General features: G+C 28.9%; 3 protein-coding genes across 8 annotated transcripts in view; all 3 read right to left on the bottom strand.

The window, feature by feature from the left end:
- Positions 1-22,603, bottom strand: part of LOC111686066 (probable dolichyl pyrophosphate Man9GlcNAc2 alpha-1,3-glucosyltransferase) — a 363,172-nt gene that overhangs the window by 73,081 nt on the left and 267,488 nt on the right. For 2 of the 6 annotated variants that reach the window (XM_046945103.1, XM_046945107.1), the window contains one exon: positions 22,045-22,580. The exons of 1 other annotated variant lie outside the window; for it this stretch is intronic. In XM_046945103.1, the coding sequence (XP_046801059.1) occupies positions 22,128-22,580 (453 nt within the window). In that variant the 3' untranslated portion in view covers positions 22,045-22,127. Of the gene's footprint in view, positions 1-22,044; positions 22,581-22,603 lie in introns of those variants that run through there. 3 more of the 6 variants (XM_046945105.1, XR_006940044.1, XR_006940052.1) reach the window with 3 other exon arrangements.
- LOC124418515 lies at positions 8,207-9,094 on the bottom strand. Its single transcript, XM_046945113.1, has 2 exons — positions 8,606-9,094; positions 8,207-8,547 (listed from the first exon to the last, which is right to left on the bottom strand). The coding sequence occupies exons 1-2, from the start codon at positions 8,872-8,874 to the stop codon at positions 8,505-8,507; spliced, it is 312 nt and encodes a 103-aa protein (XP_046801069.1). The 5' UTR covers positions 8,875-9,094; the 3' UTR covers positions 8,207-8,504.
- On the bottom strand, positions 11,288-13,247 carry LOC124418514. Its single transcript, XM_046945111.1, has 2 exons — positions 11,872-13,247; positions 11,288-11,719 (listed from the first exon to the last, which is right to left on the bottom strand). The coding sequence occupies exons 1-2, from the start codon at positions 12,853-12,855 to the stop codon at positions 11,699-11,701; spliced, it is 1,005 nt and encodes a 334-aa protein (XP_046801067.1). The 5' UTR covers positions 12,856-13,247; the 3' UTR covers positions 11,288-11,698.

Below are 22,603 nucleotides of genomic sequence, written 5' to 3'. Positions count from 1 at the left end.
GCTTTGGCGTAAAAAACTTGTCCTATTTTTTGAAAATGTTGCCAATGCGTCCTTCCGAATATGACCTATTTTTTATCAAAACTTCAATTTTGGGCGACATGTTCTAAAATCCCAAAGCTGGGATCAGAAAACTGAAAGCAGTTTTGGAAACCTCAATATGTTTTCTATTTACTCCAAAAGTATTTTCCCAGCCCTGAAAGAAATGTGGACCCTATGGGCAAAAATGTAAAAAAGCCTTTTTTTGGGATTTTCATTCCTATTTTTGGGAATTGCGGGATGCCCTTTGACCTTTTCAATTTTTTTTTTTTGCATTTTCTTATATGAAATGACAAATTTAACAGGCGTTGAAGATTTCATTGAGTTTCGTTCATAAATAAAGATTTTGTCATTTATTACATATTTGTTAAATTTCTAAAACTATGGTTTATATCAAAATTTTAAGAGGGTCGCAGATAGCTACAACAATTTAGTCTATATTTACCCCTAATATCTTTTTTTAGTTAGATATGGAAATTCTCGACCCTTTACAAAAAATTTCAAGCCAATATCTCAATTACATTCAAAAATATGTTCATTTAAACCTGTGTCCTTTAATTTCATCTTTTTCATATTTTAGTATTAAGTATGACAGAACATACATTTGGTGTTGAATAAAATATTTGGACAAATTTTAAAAATTATTTAGTTAATTATTTTATTAAAGACTATAACATTGTATATACAATAAAAAAAATATAATATAAAAAATACAATTTTATACAATATCATCAGTTAGTATAATAGCTTTTTTTATTTGAACTGTTTATCTTAAACATAATACAATTAATTCTTTCAACCTACTTATATAGTTAATTCCTAACACTACTTATTTTCTATAAAATAATCTGTCATATCGGTATACATATCCAGAAGGTAATATAAGTCCTTTAAATCTTCCTCGTTTTGAGATGATAGAGTTTCATAACAAATCCATCTTTTTCGCATAGTTGAAAGAACAGGATCAGAAGATAGAAGTAAACTATTAAAAAAATCTTCATTCTGTGATTGCCTGGAGCATTTTCTTGAGCTGAAAAGTTGAACATGCTTAAAATCTCGATTCCTCGCTTCCTGGGCTTCTTCTGTTAACTCTCCAAATGGAAGAATATTCAATTCAATTATTATTTGACCATGACACAATACTTTGTGTACTGTTGTTGTTAGTTCCCTCATTGGATACAGAGATACAAGTAATTTAGAAATTTCAGATGTATATTCCCCAAATCGATTTCCATTAACTTTATGTTTACTATGTAGTGCCATTAAAATAGTGTTAACTCTTCGAAGCAACTCCTTGTCGATTCCAGTTAGTTTTGAAGTAATTTCAAAATCACGAAAAAACCTTGTCGCCGTATTACCGTCATTTGTACTACCGCAACTTGGAAGTGGTTTGTCGATGTTTAATCCCATCTGAACTTTAAATTCTTCTTGGATTCTGCTTTTTTCCGCAGCTCTTTCAATTCTTCATTATTTTTTGTTGATTTAGTAAGATTCTCTGGCACACTTCTATATTTGAGGTCGTATGCTATGTGTAAAAAGTAATCCAAAAATCGTATTCTGGAATGAAGTGGTGAAATTCTGAAAGACAAGACTTCTTCATTAATACTTCTGCTTTTGTTTATATTTGAGAATTGCGACTTTTTCTCATTACATGTTGAGCATCTCCAGAAGGAAGAAGTTTCTGTTATGGCATTGCTGACCTTTCCATCAATCATTGTTAAGTTTAGCTGATATGATACGTTAATAGAGAATTCCTTTATTTTTATGCAAATGGGCTCCAGTGCATTAATTTCATCTTTCTATTCCACTAAATCTTTTGTTGTTTTCTTTGACTCCTTTATATATTGAAATCCAATGGGTCTACAAAAATTTTTTGAACCCGGAGTTGTATTGATCCATATATCTTCAAATGAATTTCCGATGCTTGACAATGATGGATTAAGGGAATATGAACGAATCCGTAATGGTACTAATGATGACATAAATACACTTTTGTAGTCTGCTAATGTCCGACTTGTTTGTATTCTGAAGGTTCTGATAAACCGTCACATCCCCACTTACACATTAAGACAACATCACAGTTATGAATTTTCCTTAGTTGGTCTTGTAAAGTCTGACACAATTCTTGATGCTGTGTTTTCGAGCAAAGATGATATATCAATACAAGCTTCCACATCATTAACAGCAATAGGTGATGGTAGGATAGTTTTTTTTTCCTTGTATGATGATAGTATATTGTGTCCTTATTCATGCAGAGCTTTCCTTAATATTTGGTACTTATTTCGACTGTGACCCAGTTCCAACTTAAGCGCTATTGCTTCCTCTTCAGTAAAATTTGATTGTGATGTTGGAGTTGGTATACTTTCCACAATTCGCTTAAGTCGTTTTGGTGATGCATTATTAGGAAGAATAGTTGCAAAATGTACGGCATCCATAGATTGGTTTTCCTTTTTCAGCATTTCGTTAAATGTATCAGCAATTTCCTCATTTGAGATTCAAAAAAGTTTTTGTGTGACCCTCTTTTTTGACCTTGAACATAAGTCTTCGTATGACTTGCAATGCGAACTCGAATACTCCTTGGCTACGCTCACGCCAAATTTTATCCCGATCGAATCAGCCGTTTAGAAATGCCAGATTTATTTCCAAAAAATTTCCATTCTGCCCCACTGTGCTGTGTTTATTTTTGTGCTTCTACTAATACATTATCACCAGTTAGGTCTTTGACAGGGAACTTAGGTCATTGACAATCAGTTTCGTCTATGCTGTACTATATGTCCTTATAGTATAAGTTGAAGACTGTATAAAATAATACATCAGTTGATCAGTTTATATCGACCGTATAAAATAATAACACTTGAGATGTATAAAATCTACTAAAATATAAATTTTAAACCCTTTCATGTACCGTTATATCGGTATGTTTTAAAAAAAATAAAAAAAATCATAAAAACTGATTGGTTCTCAATGGGTTAATGATATTTGTCATCTTACACGTCAATGGAAAGCTCTAAGGCCTTTTCAATGATACCCATATCGACCATATACGTTTATCAGTAATCAAGATATATCCAATTATTATCAAACTTTGGAGGCTATTAGAACGGATAATTTTTTTCATCACTGCACTCAGATCGTAAAATGCTACAAGGTAGTAAATTAAAAATTTAAAAATCAGCTGGATTAGAACACTTAATTTGGTTCATTTCTATACAAATATACTTTAATATAATATTTATCAAATAATTTATTGTTTTTTTTAATTTTTTGTTGCTACTCTGTCAAAATAACCACAAATGACTTCCGATTGGTTGCTATCCATAATCGAACATTAATTTTGATCATATTCTATATTAATGGCCCCAATCAACGTACAAATGATGTCGTTAGTTAGAAAAATATTAAATACAATTATAACAATGTAAAATGTAGTAAGTAACAAAATTCCCTTTTAAATTTTGATATTTATAATACCCCATTTACACATACATGAAATCTAGTAGATTCGTTTAAAATCTATTTAAAATCTAGACCGTTTACACTTACTATTTATGGAATTTAGGAAGATTTAATTTTTCAAATATTTCTTGAAATTGGGTTTGATGTGAAAAATAAGAAGGAAAATTGGATATTTATTAACATTTTTTTATAATAAAAAATTAGATATTTAAATATAATATTACCTTCTATTTTAAATAAACTTTTTGTTTTATTTTTCTCGTTTTTCTTTTGTAGCGTCGTGTATAGTATTATTTGTATGGGAAATCTAATAAAAATCAAATAGATTTGGCTCAAAATCTCATAAGTACTAGATTTCGTGTATGTGTAAATGGGGTATAATACCCTTCTTTTAACAACTACTTACCTCTAGGATTAATAAGGCGAGAGTCAAAATTTTATGTTTCTATGGTCTATCTATAAAATGTGAAATTTTTGATACTTTCGGCAAAAAGTTGTTAGTGGAAAAATCAGGCAAATTCTAGGGTCTTTCAATACAAAGTGAAAAATTTGTAGATTTTCGAAAAAAAGTTGTTAGGGGAAAAAAAATCTGGCAAAATTAGCAGTTTCTAAAAAAGGGAAAACGGTTTTCGATAGTAAATAACTAATTCTATTAAATCAAAAAAACACACAAAAAATGAGTTTAGTCCCCCTAAATTTGCAAAATCTGACACTGTGCGCTGCTGAAATCAAAAGGTGTAAGCGAAACCGCTCACAGGTTGAGAATGGTAAATCACCGAAAAGGAGGAAGGTAATAGAAGGCAAAACCACTCCGGGACCTGTAGTCACCACGACAACTGCCAGAAGAGAATTTAATGAAGTGGTGAAGGACCATCTCCTTATGGCTCTGGTTACTGGCCATCCACAGAATGGGGAGCCATTGAGTCTAAATTAACTGAGATCGTCATTGAACACTTGCTCACTACAAGGATGACAAGGTACCCCATTTGGCTCCAGTGAGATTCTCCGGGGATAGAGGTTGATCAAATGCCTGGATGAATTCTTAAAGGAGTTCCTCAGCAAATGCATCACTAAGATGAGAGATGCATGGGTAGGTTTAAGCCTTATACTAATCCCTCCTGAGGAAATTCCAATGAGACCTCGTGCAAGAGTTTTGTTACCAAAGATTAGCGCCGAAGCACCCAAGATGTTGGAATGCCTCAAGCGGCAGAATCCCAACATACACATGAATGACTTGGCTATCATTCACAGAGAACAAGGTGAAAGGCACACATGCCTAATACTCGCCCTCACAGAATCTGGCTGTTTCTTTGGGATGAGGGGTGCCAAAGTGAAGGTGCTTCGAACGACAAAATCGGAGAGTGAAGATACGGACGAAATGGAAGCTGCCAACTCTCTGCTCACTGGCTCTCCGAGCAAGCTGATAATCATGACAATGGCACTAATGATAGTGCAAATTAATTTTAAGACCTGGACATTGGCCTGGTTCAAGAACCCTGGGTCACGGACTCAGAAGTTAAAGTTCCCAGCCTCTACATACATGTAAATTATTTTGTGTTTTTAGATTAAATATAAAAAAAATTGCTTTTAAGAGTTTGTATTTTATTAAGTTTTGATTTTATTTAAGTTTTGATTGAACATTTTAAAGATACTGGACAAGAACATTAACAACTTTACAATTATTAATTAAAAGACAACTTTAAAGAACTTGAACGCACTGACATACTTTTACTGACTGCCTTTTTATTTAATTATTGTATTTTACTCAACCTGCTTTTATTATTCTTATTTTTATCTACTTTATGCTTGAGAATGACACAGGGTAAGAAAATGACAATAGATCAATTAAGCCTTTACAATCGGCCATCCTAAAAATCATCTGTCCCAGATGACAGCTCATCTTCGGCATCAGAAGATTTCCATCCTTTTATGTTGTCTGCACTAGTAGAAGTAAAACGTGGACCATAGGAACCGGCGACCTGCTCGACATCATATTGATCATTGCGTTTTACTTTTATTACTTTATAAGGACCCAAATTCTCGCTCGATAATTTTATCATAACTATTTGTGTATTTGTCTTGCGCCTCAATGATTTGTTGTTTAACCTCCTCTCTTAGCTGTTGACGTTTTTTGTTTTACTTTTCAATACGTTCTTCTTGGAACATATCAATTATTCCACTGTATATATTAGATTTCATTTTAACGCCAAACATTACTTCAAATTTAGTAGTTTTAGTAGAGCTGTGTAGTGTGTAATTTGAAGCCTCCCGGACATGATTCACAACCTTATACCATTTTTTAGTATAGATAAAATCGAGTGGTTTATTCTTTCAATTTCCATTTTACCATAACCATAGATGCGACGTATAAGCTGCACCCTTAACACTAATTATTCGTGTGGGATTTCCAAAGGTTTGTGACCAAACGATTTAATTTTAAACTACCTCTTCTGCACCAGTTAACGTTGTGGGAAATAACCACAAAAACTTCTAATACCCGTCGACCAATGCTAGAATATGCTTATATTGTTTACATGTAGCATCCATTGGACCACTGCAATGGAGGATACCTTCTTTTTAGCCAGTTTTTTGTTGTGTATAATACACCTGATACAATTATTGACCACCTGTATTATTTTCTTTTCTAAATGTAAAACTGTTATTTTATGGTATACATCGTTTTTTTCTACTGAAAAGTGTACATTTTCGTGTGCATTTTTGATAATTTTTGACTCCATTATTTTTGAACTACTAAGAGATCATGGCCATTTATACTTTTTTAAACGAGCCTTTAATCTTAAAGTTTTCGTATGGTTCTAGCTGCAAACAATTTGTTATCGCCTTAATACATTCATCTTTAGATTGAAATTTTCGAAGCAGTGGTGTTATATCAGAAGCAATTGTCATGACATTAATAATAGTTAAAGTCTTGTAAAAACATTATCCACTGAGCTACGTCTCTAGGAACATCTCTTTTGATACTGTGGAGCTCATAATAATCATCAGTAAGTGGCTTAACTTTTTAACAACGACAGCACGGCTTGCCACATTCGAGATGGACTTTCGAATCACTCCTGCCTGCAACCATTCTGCAACTTGTGGAATGATAGGCGACTTGATGAGTAATGAAAAAGTTTAAATTGATCATTTAGAGTGATTTTCGTTTCAATTGGACAAATTTTTAATTATTTCTTTGTACTTTGTATCAGCATTTAGATCAATAGTACATTATAAATATTAAATTCGTTATGTAGGGTATTATTACCATATTTGAAAATATATCCTTCAAAGTTTTTAGTAAAATCATATCCCAAAATTGCATCAAATTTAATAGCTTCATCCGGTAAAATTATAAAGTTATGTTTAGTTGTTTTTAACAATAGACACGTCTGAGCCCATATCAACTAAACAGTCTAATTCATTATAATTTAATTCGATTGTTTTTAGTTGTTTTTTTTTATCTACAATGACATTAACATGACATTTAATTTATTTATTTAAGTTTGCATTTCACTTTTTTTTTGCAATATGTTCGTAGTGATTGCATTTAAAACATTTGGGTTCTGATTGACATTCACTTCTTTTATGGTCTTTAGATCCACAGCTAAAACAATGTTCACGATAAAATTTATTTTTTATGTTACTATTATATTTTTATATGCAGAGTGCGATGTAATGCCAGATATCGCTTTACATATAATGATATAGGAGCTTATGGGGGCCAAAGTGACGACAAAGAGTGCCAATTTTTGCTTTAATTAATGTTATTTAAATTATAATTTACTGGAATTTTTCAATTGAGCCGATTTGGAAAGAGGCTGGTATACAATAAGCTTCTAATACCTCCGCCAAAAAATTTGCGAATACAGAAATTAAAATTCCGCATGCCACATTCCCGTTGGGAAGAAATTTATGCGTCCTTTCCCTGGCGAGCTCTTACCAAATGATGAAGATATTTTTAATATAAGATTATCAAGAGCTCGCCGTACAATTGAAAACGCCTCCTGACAACACTACATTTATATCCGAATAGTGCTTAAAAAGTAGTCTTGGCATGTGTTGTTTTACACAATTTTATAATGCTCCACGATAAAGAAGCATAATATATACCAAGAAACTACATTGATTGGGAGGATACAAATGGTGTAGTTCAGGCCGGGTCGTAGCCAAATGATGTTGGTTATAACATTCCATCAATCAAACCTTCATCAATATGGTGGAAAAAGTTCAACAGAAATACGGAATATTTTATGTACTTTCTTAAATGGACCATAGGACGCCAGTTATTTTCTAATATTATAATTTTTCTGTAAAATTTCAAATTTTTCTATAAAATTTAAAATATTTTTATAAAATTTAATTTTTTTCTAAATTTAAGATTAAAAATTTTCTGTAAAATTTAAAATTTTTTTAGAAAAATTTAAATTTTTTTAGAAAAATTTGTAAAAATTTAAAATTTTAATTTTTACAGAATAGATTAACATTTTTTTAAATTTGTTTATATGAATGAATTAATTTTTAACATATCTTTTTTCTGTATATAATATTTTTTTAACCATCTTTTAATAAATTTATTTATCCCCCATAAAATAAACCGTTATTTAAAAAGAATTCAAATTCTGTGATTTTTTAATAACAAGGTATTTGATATATAATTAATGAATTAGTAAATGTATTAATTAATTAAAGAAAGAAAAAAGAAAAGGTTAAAAAATTATATTTATAAAAATGTAAACAAAACTATTTAATATTTTACATTTCTGCAATCTTTCCAAGAAGGTGTCCTGCATGTCACCTTCTTGGAATTCGTCCTTTATGTTTACTGGCAGGTCCTTCATTAAATATACCACTGCTTTCATAAAGGCTTCGTCTGGCGTCTCTTGCTCAAGCGATGCTGCTAAGCTCTTTCCGATACTCTCTATGGTATCACCAAATTTCTGGCACAGACTAGCGAGAGTTGGCGAGGACGTTAGAGGTTCCAACAAGCTTTCTGAACTGAGCATGGATAATTCCTAGTTCGTTTCAATGTGCTGTTGGCAAGCATTATCACGAGTTCTACAAAATAAAAATGTGTACTTAAGAAACAAAAATTAATTATTTAAGTAGTAAATACCGACGATGCGCCAGAGAATCTTTTAAAAATAGCATGGGCTGCAGGAATCTCCATTTCTGGAGATAGGACATTCCACTACCTGATGGCGCTTCCATACATTTCAGCTCCTTGCGAAACCGATCTCTTAGCAGTTTCCATCTATGTTTGCAGTCGGCTCCTTTAATACCAACAAGAAAATTAAAAAACAAAAACAAACAAAGAACTTTACGCTTAATACTTCTTCCCCAGAATTCGCTTATTTCTTTCCACATCTTTTGTCGTAGAGACATTTCATTTTTTCCGCATTTTCAATCAAATTTAAAATTAAACTTAATTCATTTTCTTTTTCCATTGCCATTTTTTATATTTTCTTTGTAAACAGAATAAAAAAATAAATAACTGATTTCGTACGTAATGAACGACCAATATGGCCAAAATTACTAATATATTTGTAACCAAAATTCATATTTTCCCTTGTGCATACGTATGCAATATTAAAATATTGTTCGCATTCGAAATATTTTTAGTATTTTTGCTAAAAATATTTACCCATACAAGCTATTGCATATTGCAGCTTACAGACGAATATAAAATGATTTTACAAGCAACATATTACGCAGCAACTCGCTAACATATTTATAATACCCACATATATTTCATATTACTTGCCTATATATAATATAAAAATATTTTCCTACAAAAATTATTCGAAGTCAACAATATTGAAGCCATGCAAGCAGTAATATACGAACATGAAATGTACGCAAGTAGAGCATATATTTGACGAAAACACGAAACAAAACGATAGTCGCGACTGTGTGGTTAAAATATTTATACCCTACACCACTTTAGTGGGGAGGGTATATTGGGTTTGTGCTGATGTTTGTAACATACAAAAATATTCGTCTTATACCTACCTTAAAGTATACCAATCGGCTTAGAATCATTTTCTGAGTCGATTAAGCTATGTCCGTCCGTCTGGCTGGCCGCAATTTTCAAGATAATTGGATGAAATTTGGCACGCACACTTCTTTTGGACTAAGCCTATTGAAAATGGTTAAAATCGATCGATTATTTCGACTAGAACACCCCCCCCCCCCCAAAAAAAAAATAGGGCCTTTTGGCTTATAATTAATTTAAATGATCTATTATGTTAACAAAAGTCGACAAAATTTAGTTTTATAGAACTTTAAATGACACTACCGATATTTCTAATGATCGGGCTTCATCGTTAGAAAAATCCCTCATACAAACTCCCCATCAGAAAATAACTTAAAGGTCAAAATTCACTTACTAACACTAATAACACTTTTAAATTCTCCATATAAATATTGAAGAAGACTTAACTCCCACTACCATCATTTTTAGGGATAGGGCCATATTTTGCCCTACTCTCCTTTGAGCCCTCTTGTAAAAATCTCTTTTTTTTAAATTTAAAAATATTCCGAAATAAAGTTAAAATAAAAAACAAACCAAATGCTTTAAAAAAATCCCCATTTTTAACATACATACTGACTGGTTTTTACTATAAAAAATGTTTTTTTTTTATTTTTACTATAAAAAATGACTTATATTCTAAAATTTAACATTTTATGTTGGACTTGACAATTTATAAAATGTGAAAAATGTATGCAAGATATAACCAAATTTTATTTAGAAAACGTTTGTATCTATGTTTCTATAAATGTTTAATGTACATATACTAGGAAAAATGTATGCATGAAATAACCAAATTTTAATTAAAACATTTTTGAATTGAATTATTGTATATTAAATTAATGTTTAATTTTTATGTGGAGTATTAAAATGTATGTATTTGTATTTATTGTAAAATGTAATATAATTAGAAAAAATAAGTAAGAGTGCTATATTCGGCTGTGCCGAATCTTATATACCCTTCACCATAGTGTATTTTAAACATCTTTTATAAATTTTAAATTTTTTCCCGACTACATTATTATTACATCAAAAGCTAAACAAAAAGAACAACAACAACGCTAAACGAAATAAAACACAAAATATACAAGGCATCTAAACCAACAGACATCTAAACATACCTAACGAAAAACACAGAAAAACAAAAATAACAACGCAATAACGCCAACAGCATCCAAACCAAGGGTGTCCAAGCCCTATGCGCTTGGTACTCTTTTGTTTTTGTAAATGCGGTTAGCTATAGACAGTGTGTTTTCTATACACTTATATGCGCTAGTTATGTTATGTCACTAACAGAGTTAAAAATATAAACAACTTGATCGTTTCGTTGCTAATTTAAAACTGATTTATTTTTCTTCAAGTCTTAAAAAATGAAAATTTAAAAACTAATTTACAAATTTCAATTTCTTAAGAATTAAGTTTAATTTTTTTATTGTGTATATTGTTACAATTCCATAGAAATAAAAATGTGTATTTAATAATTATGTTTTATTTGGGTGTTTGTGTTTTATTTTTGCTTACTTGCATTTATTTATTTAATTTATTGTTACAATTCCTTAGAAATAAAAATAAGTATTTAGCAATTATGTTTTGTTGGTGTTTTATTATTGTTTGGTTGAATTTATTTATTTAATTTTGTTGTTATAATTCTTTAGGTATAAAATGTGTATTAAGCTGTTGTTTTATTTGGTGGTTTCCATAACTCCTCCCTCCCTAAAATGAAGTGACGGCCAAAGGGGCTTTGCAAAATTTGTAGCCGGAACTTCATTAATCTTCTGGTCGAATGAATAAGTTATTGTCATTGGTTTTCTTTTTATTATTGCAATTATTAGTATTATGATAAGAATTGATACTGATCCGAAAGCTGAATATGTAATTTTTTCATGTATTTCTGTATCTGTTTGTAGGTTTTCAACTATTTTTCTATCTTGGAATCTATATTCATTTAGTTTTGGAAGTGTTATTTCATTTTTGTTTGAGAGGGCTGTAATTTTATTGTTGAATTTGGGTGGTATTTCAATGAAGATTCCATTGTCCCAATATATGTTGTTTTCGTTGTTGTACCATATGTTATTGATGGCCACTTTACAGTTTATAAATTGAATTAGAGTAGTTTTATTAATTGTGTATTGTTTGGTAATATTGTTACATATCGTAATAATTTGTTGTATTGGAGGGTTAATGAGGATAATGTAGTTGGGTTCTGGGTGAATAATTTCAGTTTTTTGTCCTATATCTCGTAAATGACAGGAAACGGTCTCGTTCTTATTTATTATATTTCTAATGCAATCTTTGTTCATATCAAATTCCGTTTCATGGGTACTTTTACAATAAAATTCATTTTCTATATGTTTACATTTATCTTTATAAAATATCGAATTATTCTCATTGATCAATACATATTCTTCGCTTATAATTTCTAATGTTTTATTGATTGGTGTTGGTACGATATGGTACAATGTATATTTATAGTTTGATAGTGTTGGGATTTTTATGTTAAAAATTATATTAGTGTTATTATAGTATGCAGTTAATTCGAGAAGTTCAAATATGTGTTCAGGTGAGAGTATATTTATAGTGTTATTTAGTGTTTTGTGAATTTGAATTATTTCTATAGGATCTAATATTAATTTTGGAATGATATTCAATTTAGATAATACAATTGCCTCTGCGATATTGTTTAAGTGTTGTGTGAGTATGTCGATATTATAGTTTATTTGATTAAGATGTTGAATTTGTGTTATTGTGTTTATTGTAGGGTTAAGTGAATTTCGGGTTTGGTCTTGCATCTTTTTTATGGATGCTGTTATAATATCTTGCTCATTGTTTATATGATTAGTTATGTTTTCAAACCTTTTTATCATGTCAGTATTGAGAATTAGTTGTTGATTTAGTGTATTGTTTATTCGTCCATTTTCCATTAATAGGCGTTCAATGTCTCTATTTAGTTTTTCCGCATCTTCGTAATCCATATTTCCGGTTATGAATTTAATTGTTGATCCCAATGCGTTTATTAGTCCTCTCTTTTGTCTATTTCTGGGTGTTAATAGGTTTAGTTTTGTAATGAGTTCTTTTAATTTCAGTTTTGTTGTTTTCAGAGCGATTTTGGCAAATTGTGTGGTTTCAAAATGGGATATAGTTTTCTCTATTTCTTGTATACTGTCTGCGTAAGAATCAAGATTGATTATATGTATCAGGTGTTTATAGTCGGTAATTGTTCTAGCGGTTCCTAATTTTAATGGAATGATTCCTTGTGTTGGAGAAATGTCAACAATTTCAACATCGGCTTGTGTCAGTATAAATCCTATTATTATTATTATTATTAGGACCTTCATAGTTCTGATGATTGATTGAAGTAGGTGATTTAGTCTTCCTTCGGGTTGTTCTTTTTTTATGGCTTCTCTTTAATTATGTTCTCTAATTATAAGATTTAGTCTTCCTTCGGGTTGCTTTATCGATAGTCTTTCTCTTATTATGTGCTCTAATTATGAGATTGACCGTTGATGAATTAGTCTTCCTTCTGGTTGTGGGGAGCTAAAGTTGATATGCCTTCAACTTTGTTTTTTTTTGACTGCGCCAGTTATGTTATGTCACTAACAGAGTTAAAAATATAAACAACTTGATCGTTTCGTTGCTAATTTAAAACTGATTTATTTTTCTTCAAGTCTTAAAAAATGAAAATTTAAAAACTAATTTACAAATTTCAATTTCTTAAGAATTAAGTTTAATTTTTTTATTGTGTATATTGTTACAATTCCATAGAAATAAAAATGTGTATTTAATAATTATGTTTTATTTGGGTGTTTGTGTTTTATTTTTGCTTACTTGCATTTATTTATTTAATTTATTGTTACAATTCCTTAGAAATAAAAATAAGTATTTAGCAATTATGTTTTGTTGGTGTTTTATTATTGTTTGGTTGAATTTATTTATTTAATTTTGTTGTTATAATTCTTTAGGTATAAAATGTGTATTAAGCTGTTGTTTTATTTGGTGGTTTCCATAACTCGCTTAACATTAGCAATACGTTGTTGTTGTTCTTAACAGTATACAAGCAAGAGTAAAACAACAACACTTTCGTATTCATTGCTGGTAAACATTGACGAGACGTAGATTTTGTTTTTGTTATCGTACAAAAAAATTGTTTTAAAAAGCACTTGGAAAAAATTTGTGTTTGTTTTAAATTTCAAACTTACATTATTCGCATAAAAATTATTGTACAATAACTCACAATCTACTCTCATATAATTGAAACGTTTTAAATACTTTTTTCTATTCATTAAAAAATATATTTGCAAAATAAAAGGGAAAATTATTTTATTTTAACAAAAAATGCAAATCTTTTTTTTTGCTGTGTATTTTTTGTATGTTTGGATTCCAAACATACAAAAAAATACACAGCTGAATAAAACCAAATACATCTACACACACACGTGTACATCTTTTTCTATATACAGTGTTGTTGTTACTTTAACAATTTTTTGATGAAATTTTCAGAGGTTGTCTCGGATTTTTGCACATATCTCCGTTATTTACCGACCGATTTTGCTGATTAGCGATCTTCTCGAAAGCATGTCTAACAGAATTATCTGGGGTCCTCTAAAAACGGATTTCAACAAACAAACACGCAGACGGACAGACAGACGAACATAGCTTAATCAAGGATCCAGAATATATATAATTTATGGGGTCGGAAAATTATATTATAGAAATTACAAACGGACAAACTTATATATACTATTCTCACGAAGGTGAAATGTATAATTATATACATACTTAAAGGATGCGGATGCAAAAACTACAAACAAGTTTTTACATGTAATTACAATTTCATTTAGATATTAAACGTAAATTTGTAAATTCGTGTTGATTGTATCAGGAGAACAAAAAAAGGTGTAAATAAGTTACATTAAAAAGTGTATGCTTATGTATGTACATACATACAAATGTAAAAATATAAAATAAACACTAACAATAAGTTTGTAAACAGGTAGTAATGCATTCGTAGTGTCTATGAAATTATCAATAATGAAGGAAATTATATGTATTATAAATATGCAACTCAACTAACTTTAAATGCATTAAAAGCAGACTTTTTCATAAACTAGTTATGGTTGATTCTTAGATTATTTTTAATGGAGCCAACTGACTATTTTAACATTGCGATGTCCTACGCAGTAGTCAATTGTCCGACTTCATATGACTTTTCAACTAGCTTAAAGTTAGTTACTAAAAAATTAGCTTAAAGGTAACTATTTATTAACTAACTTAAAGTTAGTTGCAGAAAAGTCAAGTAATAGTTTTCCTTTGTATTCCCTACTGTATTAATAAATTACATTTTAATTAAATATATTTAAAATTTAACTACTAGTTGTCTAAATTAGATTTCTCTTTAATACAAGTTAGGATATTAGTTCGTTAAAATTAATAGACATCAGTTTTCTGCAGGGCAACTAATAATAACATCGGTATCCATAAAAGAGATTTACTGTTACAGGTCATTTTTATTACGAATGCATACATATGTACATACATACATTCATACATTTTTGTTATTTTAACATTTCGCAATGTAAAATTACAAAAACAAAATTTTATGTTTTTATGTCATACATACACATAAAAATTAAACATTAATTTAATATACATACATTCAATAATTCAATCCAAAAATTTTTTAATTAAATTTTGGTTATTTCATGCATACATTTTTCCATAATATATATACATTAAACATTTATAGAAACTTAGATACAAACGTTTTCAATTATTTTCTAAATAAAATTTGGTTATATCTTGCATACATTTTTCACATTTTATAAATTTTCAAGTCCAACATAATTCAATTCAAAAATTTTTTAATTAAAATTTTATTATTTCATGTATACATTTTTCCATAATATATGTACATTAAACATTTATAGAAACATAGATACAAACGTTTTCAATTATTTTCTAAATAAAATTTGGTTATACATTTTTCATATTTTATAAATTTTCAAGTCCAACATGAAATGTTAAATTTTAGACCATAAGTCATTTCCTATAGTATATAATATTTAAGTTTGATAGTAAAAATATTGTAACCTCACAATCGCGACTATCGTTCTATTTCGTGTTTTCGTCGGCACATATATGCTCTGCTTGCGTACATTTTATGTTCGTATATTACTGCTTGCAAGGCTTCAAGATTGTTGACTTCGAATAATATGTGTAGGAAAATATTTTTATATTATAGGCAAGCAATATGAAATACTTATATGTGGGTATTATAAATATGTTAGCGAGTTGCTGCGTAAGATAGCTGCAATATGCAATAGCTTGTATGGGTAAATATTTTTAGCAAAAATACTAAAAATATTTTGAACATAACCATATATTAAATATGCATACTTTTAAATATGAGATAAATACATATTAATTGCAAAAGTCAAAAATAAAAAAAATATAAAAGCATTTACTAATATTTAAACCCTGGGCACTTTGCTTAAGCAAATGGCATTTGACGAAACTTAACGAAAGTTGCTTTAAGCACATTATAGTTTGTCACATACGTTTTATATATATTCGCTCAGTTGCTTATGGTGACTTCAGCTAGTGTATTCATATTATAGTTAGGCCTTAAATTGTTATTTTTTGTACCCTCCACCACCATCAGTGGTGATAGAGGGTATATATAAATTTGTCATTCCGTGTGTAACACCAATAAATATTCATCTGAGACCCAACAAAGTAAATATATTCTGGGTCCTTATCAAATTCTAAGTCGATTTAGCTATGACCGTCTGTCTGTCCGTCTGTATGCCTAAAACACGCTCACGTTTAAAGTATGCAAAGGAAGTTAACCAAATTCACCGAATATATTCACTATTATCTTAAGCAGCTTGGTATTGAAAATGAGCGAAATCGGTTCACATCGGGAAAAGTTATGAATCAAAATTTAAAACAACCTAGAAAAAAATAAGCATTTTTTACACATTCGGATGTAATTTTCTCGAAAACTATTTAAGACAATTCCATAAAAATCACTACACGTTTGTTTCTACACAAGAGCTTAATCCCTAATCGGTCCAGAATTTCATATACCATATTCATATTCCCGGAAAATGGGTTTTTTGTTAATAACTTCCTTCACAATGTCGATATCTTCACAAAATTTTACAAATTCATATCTTATGCCAATAGAATTCATTCAAAAAAAACTTTTCTGGATCGGCCCATAATTGGACATAGCTGCCATACAAGGGCCCCTCCCGAAAATCACTTAAAGGCACATAATTCATTACCAAAATAAGATATTCATATAAAATTTGGTATAAGTATTGCTCTCCCATAAAGAAATATTACTGTGAAATTTTTTCCGATCGGTCCATAATTGGTCACAGCTCCCATACAAGGTTCTATCCCGAAAATCACATAAACGTACATAACTCATAACCAAATACTGATATAAACGTACATAACACAAATATTACCAAATACTGATATCCATACATTTAGCAAAAATATTGCTATTTGGTCATAGCTCTCATACTAGGTCGCCTCCAGAAAATCACTTAAATTCACAATATTATTAACCAAAAATAACATATGTATATACAGAATTTCAAAGTTTATCTTTACATACATAATTGGACATAGCTCCCTTACAAAGTCCTTTTACGAAAATCTCTTAAACGCACATTACTCATTACCAAATAAAGCTTTTGATTTGGCACAAATATTAGTTTTGTATACATAAATTATATTTCAAGATTTTTTCACGATCGGTTTATAACACAGCTGCGGTAGGTCCATTACTTATTACCAGGGAAACCAAAATATGCAAATGCATATTTTTGTGGCGCGTCGTATGGACTCATGGATAAGATATTTACAAGTTTCAGGCCAATTTGAGAATTTTGGCATCGATTTGTTAGAGCATATTTTTGCATATTTTATCCATAAGAGCATAATTTTGCATGATTTGACTTTTTAGCATATTTAAGGCATATTTTCGAGTTTTTAGAGCATATTTTACTCTTTTAGTGCATATTTTGATGTTTTCGCTTTTTTTCGTTTTTATACATTTTTAATTTTCTTTTCAAAACTTTATTTAAAAAAAATAAAATTCTATTTTTTTATTTTTTTTTTAAATTTTTAAGCCTATTTTACAATTTTGAAAAAAAATTCGTTATGTTATAGTTTTTTATTCAATAAAGCATTATATTTTAAATCGGACATAAAACCGATTACTTTTGATTTCATGAGACCAATCCATTTTTATAGTTTAAAAAACTAATTATTGGAATTTATGACAACACCGATTAAAATGTCAGTTTAAAAGCTATTAATACAATTGGAAGAAATGTGTCAAACTTTGTCGTTTGAAATATGTTTTTTGGGGACCAAATGGTTTCATGTTATTGGTTGTCTGAACGTAAAACGGAATTCTATTATACTAGTTCTTCAAACTATGAGATGAAACATTTATAAAAAAATTTTGTTGGATATAGAATATGACATTAAACATTTATTATTTCATTACAATTTCAGTCTTTTTGAGCTTTTCAATGTTAAAAATAATAAAAAATTTTATTTTTAGAGCATATATTTTAAATTTTAAGAGCATATTTTGAGTTTTTTACGGCATATTTAAAGCGTTTAAAACACTTTTTTTAGAGCATGTTTTACTAAATTGCGATATAAATACAAAATTTGACAGAAATATAGCTTTTATGTACAGAAATTTTGCTTAAAGAATTTATTAAGATCGGCCTGTAATTGGTCATACCCCCGAAACGTGTTAACCGTATTTAACTAGGTACATTATCAATTAGTGTATATGTATTTTGAAAATTCTTAAATCTTTCACACACATGCATACTTGCAAATTACTAAATATCGCTAAGCGCTATAAATATATAGATAAAATGGCGTTTGTAATGTTCAATAAATCTTCGGGTTTTTTTGAAGACATGAGAAAACTTATTTCTACAAATATTTGATCTATTAGAAAAGTATTAATATGAAAGTAGGTGGTGGAGGGTATTTAAGATTCGGCTCAGCCGAATATAGCACTCTAACTTCTTATTGTTGTATTCAATTTTAATTCATATATACATATGCATATAGGATTGCCAGATTCCGGTTCGCAAAAAGCTAGACATTGGGTTTTAAAAAGCTGGACATACAAAACTGAGAAAATGTTAATTTTGGTTTTGTGTAAACAATTTCACAGTAATACACCAAAATACTTTTGTCATATCGCGACTCATCCACTGCCTAAATCTTTGGACTTTTGGATTTGTATGCAAAGATACTATTTGACACCCCTAATCTAAAATTCTATAAAAGATCGATTAAAAATTAAAAAAAAAATAATAACTTTAAACCATTGTCAAATTCACGTTAAAAATGTAAATTGGTTTCACTCCAAAAAAGATGTAATTTTCCTTTATTGAAGAAAAAATTAGGAAAGTTAAATCCACTTTCGATCGGAATGGAATTATGTGAAAGGTCTGATAGTACATAAAGCAGTACTTAAAAACCTGTATATTTGTTGTCAAAAACTTAAGATCTGAATATCTATTAAGGTACTATTAGACGACATGTATTTTACATATGTACTGTCAAAATTTCCATCGTCTATATATTGCATATGTAAAATAAACGTGGAAATACATATGTATTTTTTTTGACTAGAGTGTGCTCTATTTTCGTGTGACAAACATAAACTAAACGGCTTTTTTGTTTTGAAATAAAATTTTTCGAAAAAATATATATAAAAAAAAGAAATAAAGAACTTGAAAAAGTAAGTATTTTTTAATTTTTAATAAACTAATTTACAGCTTTGATTATATTTATAGGTTATGTCATATGGAAAAACAGAGGCAGGTGTGATAGCAAAAATTAGGAAGCGCATGTAAAATAATAATTTTGACATACATTCGAAATTACATTAAATAAAAAAGTGACAGTATATATGTAAAATACATTTCTTCTTATACCACCTTTAATAGGTACCTTCACAATGAAATATTTTATGGTGCATATTTTTACATGTTATAGTACTTATTAGGGTGGGTCGAAAAAAAAGTTGAGTCAGTCACCCCTACGATTAAAGATATGTTAATAATAACATTTTCAAAAATATAAAAAACATTTTTTTGCCACGCTAGAAATACCGCCCTTTTTGTTTTTATATATTACGCCGCCATTTTAAGTCCGGTCGTAACATATGATATATCAGTATTTATGGCTTGGATGTAGCTACATTTCACCCTTAGATGATTTTTAAATTAGACTTCTGATATCTCGGATCCTTCCCCAAAATCTAAAGTTGTGGCTACACTGGAATAAGATACATTTAATTACATGGAATTTAGGCTTTTAAAATGCTCACTTTTATGCCTAAAGAGCTATTATACAGGTATATAAAAGTACCTTTATAGTTCCTAATACAAACAATTAATTTGCTAGAGATATGGTCGAAAACAATTTTTTTAAATTAATTTCAAATACAAAAATTGCATTCTACTCCCTATATTGACAAAAGAAATATCATTTTATTCAGCATTTAATTTTATTAATCAAATTACAAAATCATGTAAGCATATAAAAAATTAACTTTTTATTTTATAAAAATCTATGAAAAATTAAAGTGTTAAGTTTTATAAAAATGTTTTTCATGTTTTTTCCATACAACTACTTGTATGTTTCTTTATTTAACAATTTTTAAAAATATTTATACTAATTTTTATAAAATGTGATAACTTTTTTTATGATAAATTAGCTAATTTATTTATTCTTTTTAATAGGCTCATATTTTTAGAGAAGTTCATTAAATAATAAAAAATTAAAATAAAATGAATAATCGGGAATAACAGACCATATGATACCAGATACGAGCATTACTAAAATATGATTTATTTTTTTTATACCCTACACCACTATTGTGTTGATGTTTGTAACACACAAAATTATTGGTCAAATACCCATCTTTAAGTATACTGATCGATTTAGAATCATTTAGAATCATGTCCGTCCGTCTGTCAGGCAGCCTGTCCATGTAAACCTTGTGCGCAAGGTACAGGCCGCAATTTTCAAGATAATTTGATGAACCGTACCTCCCGAATTGTACTTTTTATGCCATAATTACGTCAAATATTCTATTTTCTCTCTAAAAATTGGCACAGAGAAGTTTTATATAATTATAAATCACACTGCATATTTTCGTAATGATCGGCAATTATTTGACCCTAGCCCCCATACAAACCCCCTTCAAAAAATGTCTTAAACGTCTAAAATTGACTTGTAACCATTTGTACCGCAATGAAACTCAACAAAACTAAATGTTATTTAAAAATATATCCTTTTCCCAAATTTACCGAGGATCGGTCCATATTTGACCTATATAAAGCCTCATTTAGAAAATTTAGTTTTTTATCAATAAATTGCTTAAAAACTTTTGAATTAAGGTGAAATTCAACATAAAAGTTTCTTTATGAAAAATACAAATTTTAAAAATATACTCATGGTGTAGGGAATTATATGGTCGGCCATTATATCATATCATTTATATTTATAATTTGTTATTCTGAAAACTTTGTTAAAATCCACATAGTACTAATATTAGGGATATAAATATTGATATTTGTTGCATATATGCCAGTTGGAATAGTCCATTAAAAATGTGTGAAACTATATAGATTCTCAATGGAGCTTTGAGAATTTGTTTCGGGTATAGATACATGGGGCATTTTTTCATTATTTGAAGGACTTCTATATTGGGTACTAGAAGTTTGTTTTGCATTCATTTGGGTAACGGAACCCTCTTTTGTTGCATGGGCATACGATTTGTTATGATCATTTTTAATCGTTATACTTCTATATTGAATTCAAATTGAATGATCATTCTAATTTGTTTAATTTCTGTTATTACGAGTTGAATCAACGACAAATAATTTTTTTAATTTTTAATATACAGTATGCTCTTGAACTTTTATTCAATCTAATTCAAATTGAAAGGTTGAGATTTTTTTTAATTCGATTTGTAATAGATTGAATTAAAAAAATGTTATCATTCAGAGGGAATTTAAAAACTAAAGAATTGTTGAAATTTATTTTAATTAAATTTTTAACAGATTGAATGTAAACAAAACTAATTCATTCAGAAGGAGTTTAAAATTGTATAGGAATTAATTAATTAATTCAACTACATCGAACGCTTTATGAATAAATTATAGGAATTAAATGAGTCAAAAGAGTGGTTAATTAATTAAAATATAACTCAACTTTCAAAAAATTAAGTAATGAATTATTTTAATTCATTATAGGGCTTTTGGACACCTAATTATGTTAAATGTGCCTATAAAAACCGACAAAAGTTGTTGTAATGATCAGGCCTCATTTGAGCCTAGCCCCCGTACAAACTCTCCTTTGAAAAATTGTTTTGTAGCTCAAAATTTACTTATAATAACTTTAAGTGCGATTATAAAAATAAATATTATGTTAAACAATAAAGATAAAAACAAAAATGACAATTTCAATTATGCAGTATGTGCGATTTTTTATTTATATTACAAACATTTAAAATAATAAAACTAACTAATGAATACAACTTTATTCAATAATAAATATTTTTGAGATTTCGAATATATCTGTAAGTTTTAAAGAAATAATTGTATTGAAATAAATTGGATACTAATAAGAATTGTACATAATACATGCAACATAAAAATGAAATTACAAATGACCAAAAATAAGGAAAACGATACGGAGATGGAAAAAATAAAGTTACAATTGATATTGATAAAATTGAAACGTCTAATATATCCATGAACAAAATTAATTTATTTTCTTGTTTGCAATTTTTAGCGTAAATAAATTGGAAAAAAAATTTAAATATTATTAAATACCCAACAGTCATACAAAAATATACAATACATAAGTTGTCTTTTATTATTAAAGGAAACATACTAAATGTTGATACTTTCAAAAAACTTAGCACATTAAAAGGCATCATTTTAAAAAGGAAACAAACTGGAATTGCTGCTAAAAGAATCGTCTTCTCGTGAACCTGCAATATATAAAGTAAATATA

Source organism: Lucilia cuprina, chromosome 2 (genome assembly GCF_022045245.1).
Source record: "Lucilia cuprina isolate Lc7/37 chromosome 2, ASM2204524v1, whole genome shotgun sequence".
In the NCBI taxonomy this organism is placed as follows: Eukaryota; Metazoa; Arthropoda; class Insecta; order Diptera; family Calliphoridae; genus Lucilia; species Lucilia cuprina.
This window is presented reverse-complemented; position numbering and strand designations above follow the sequence as displayed.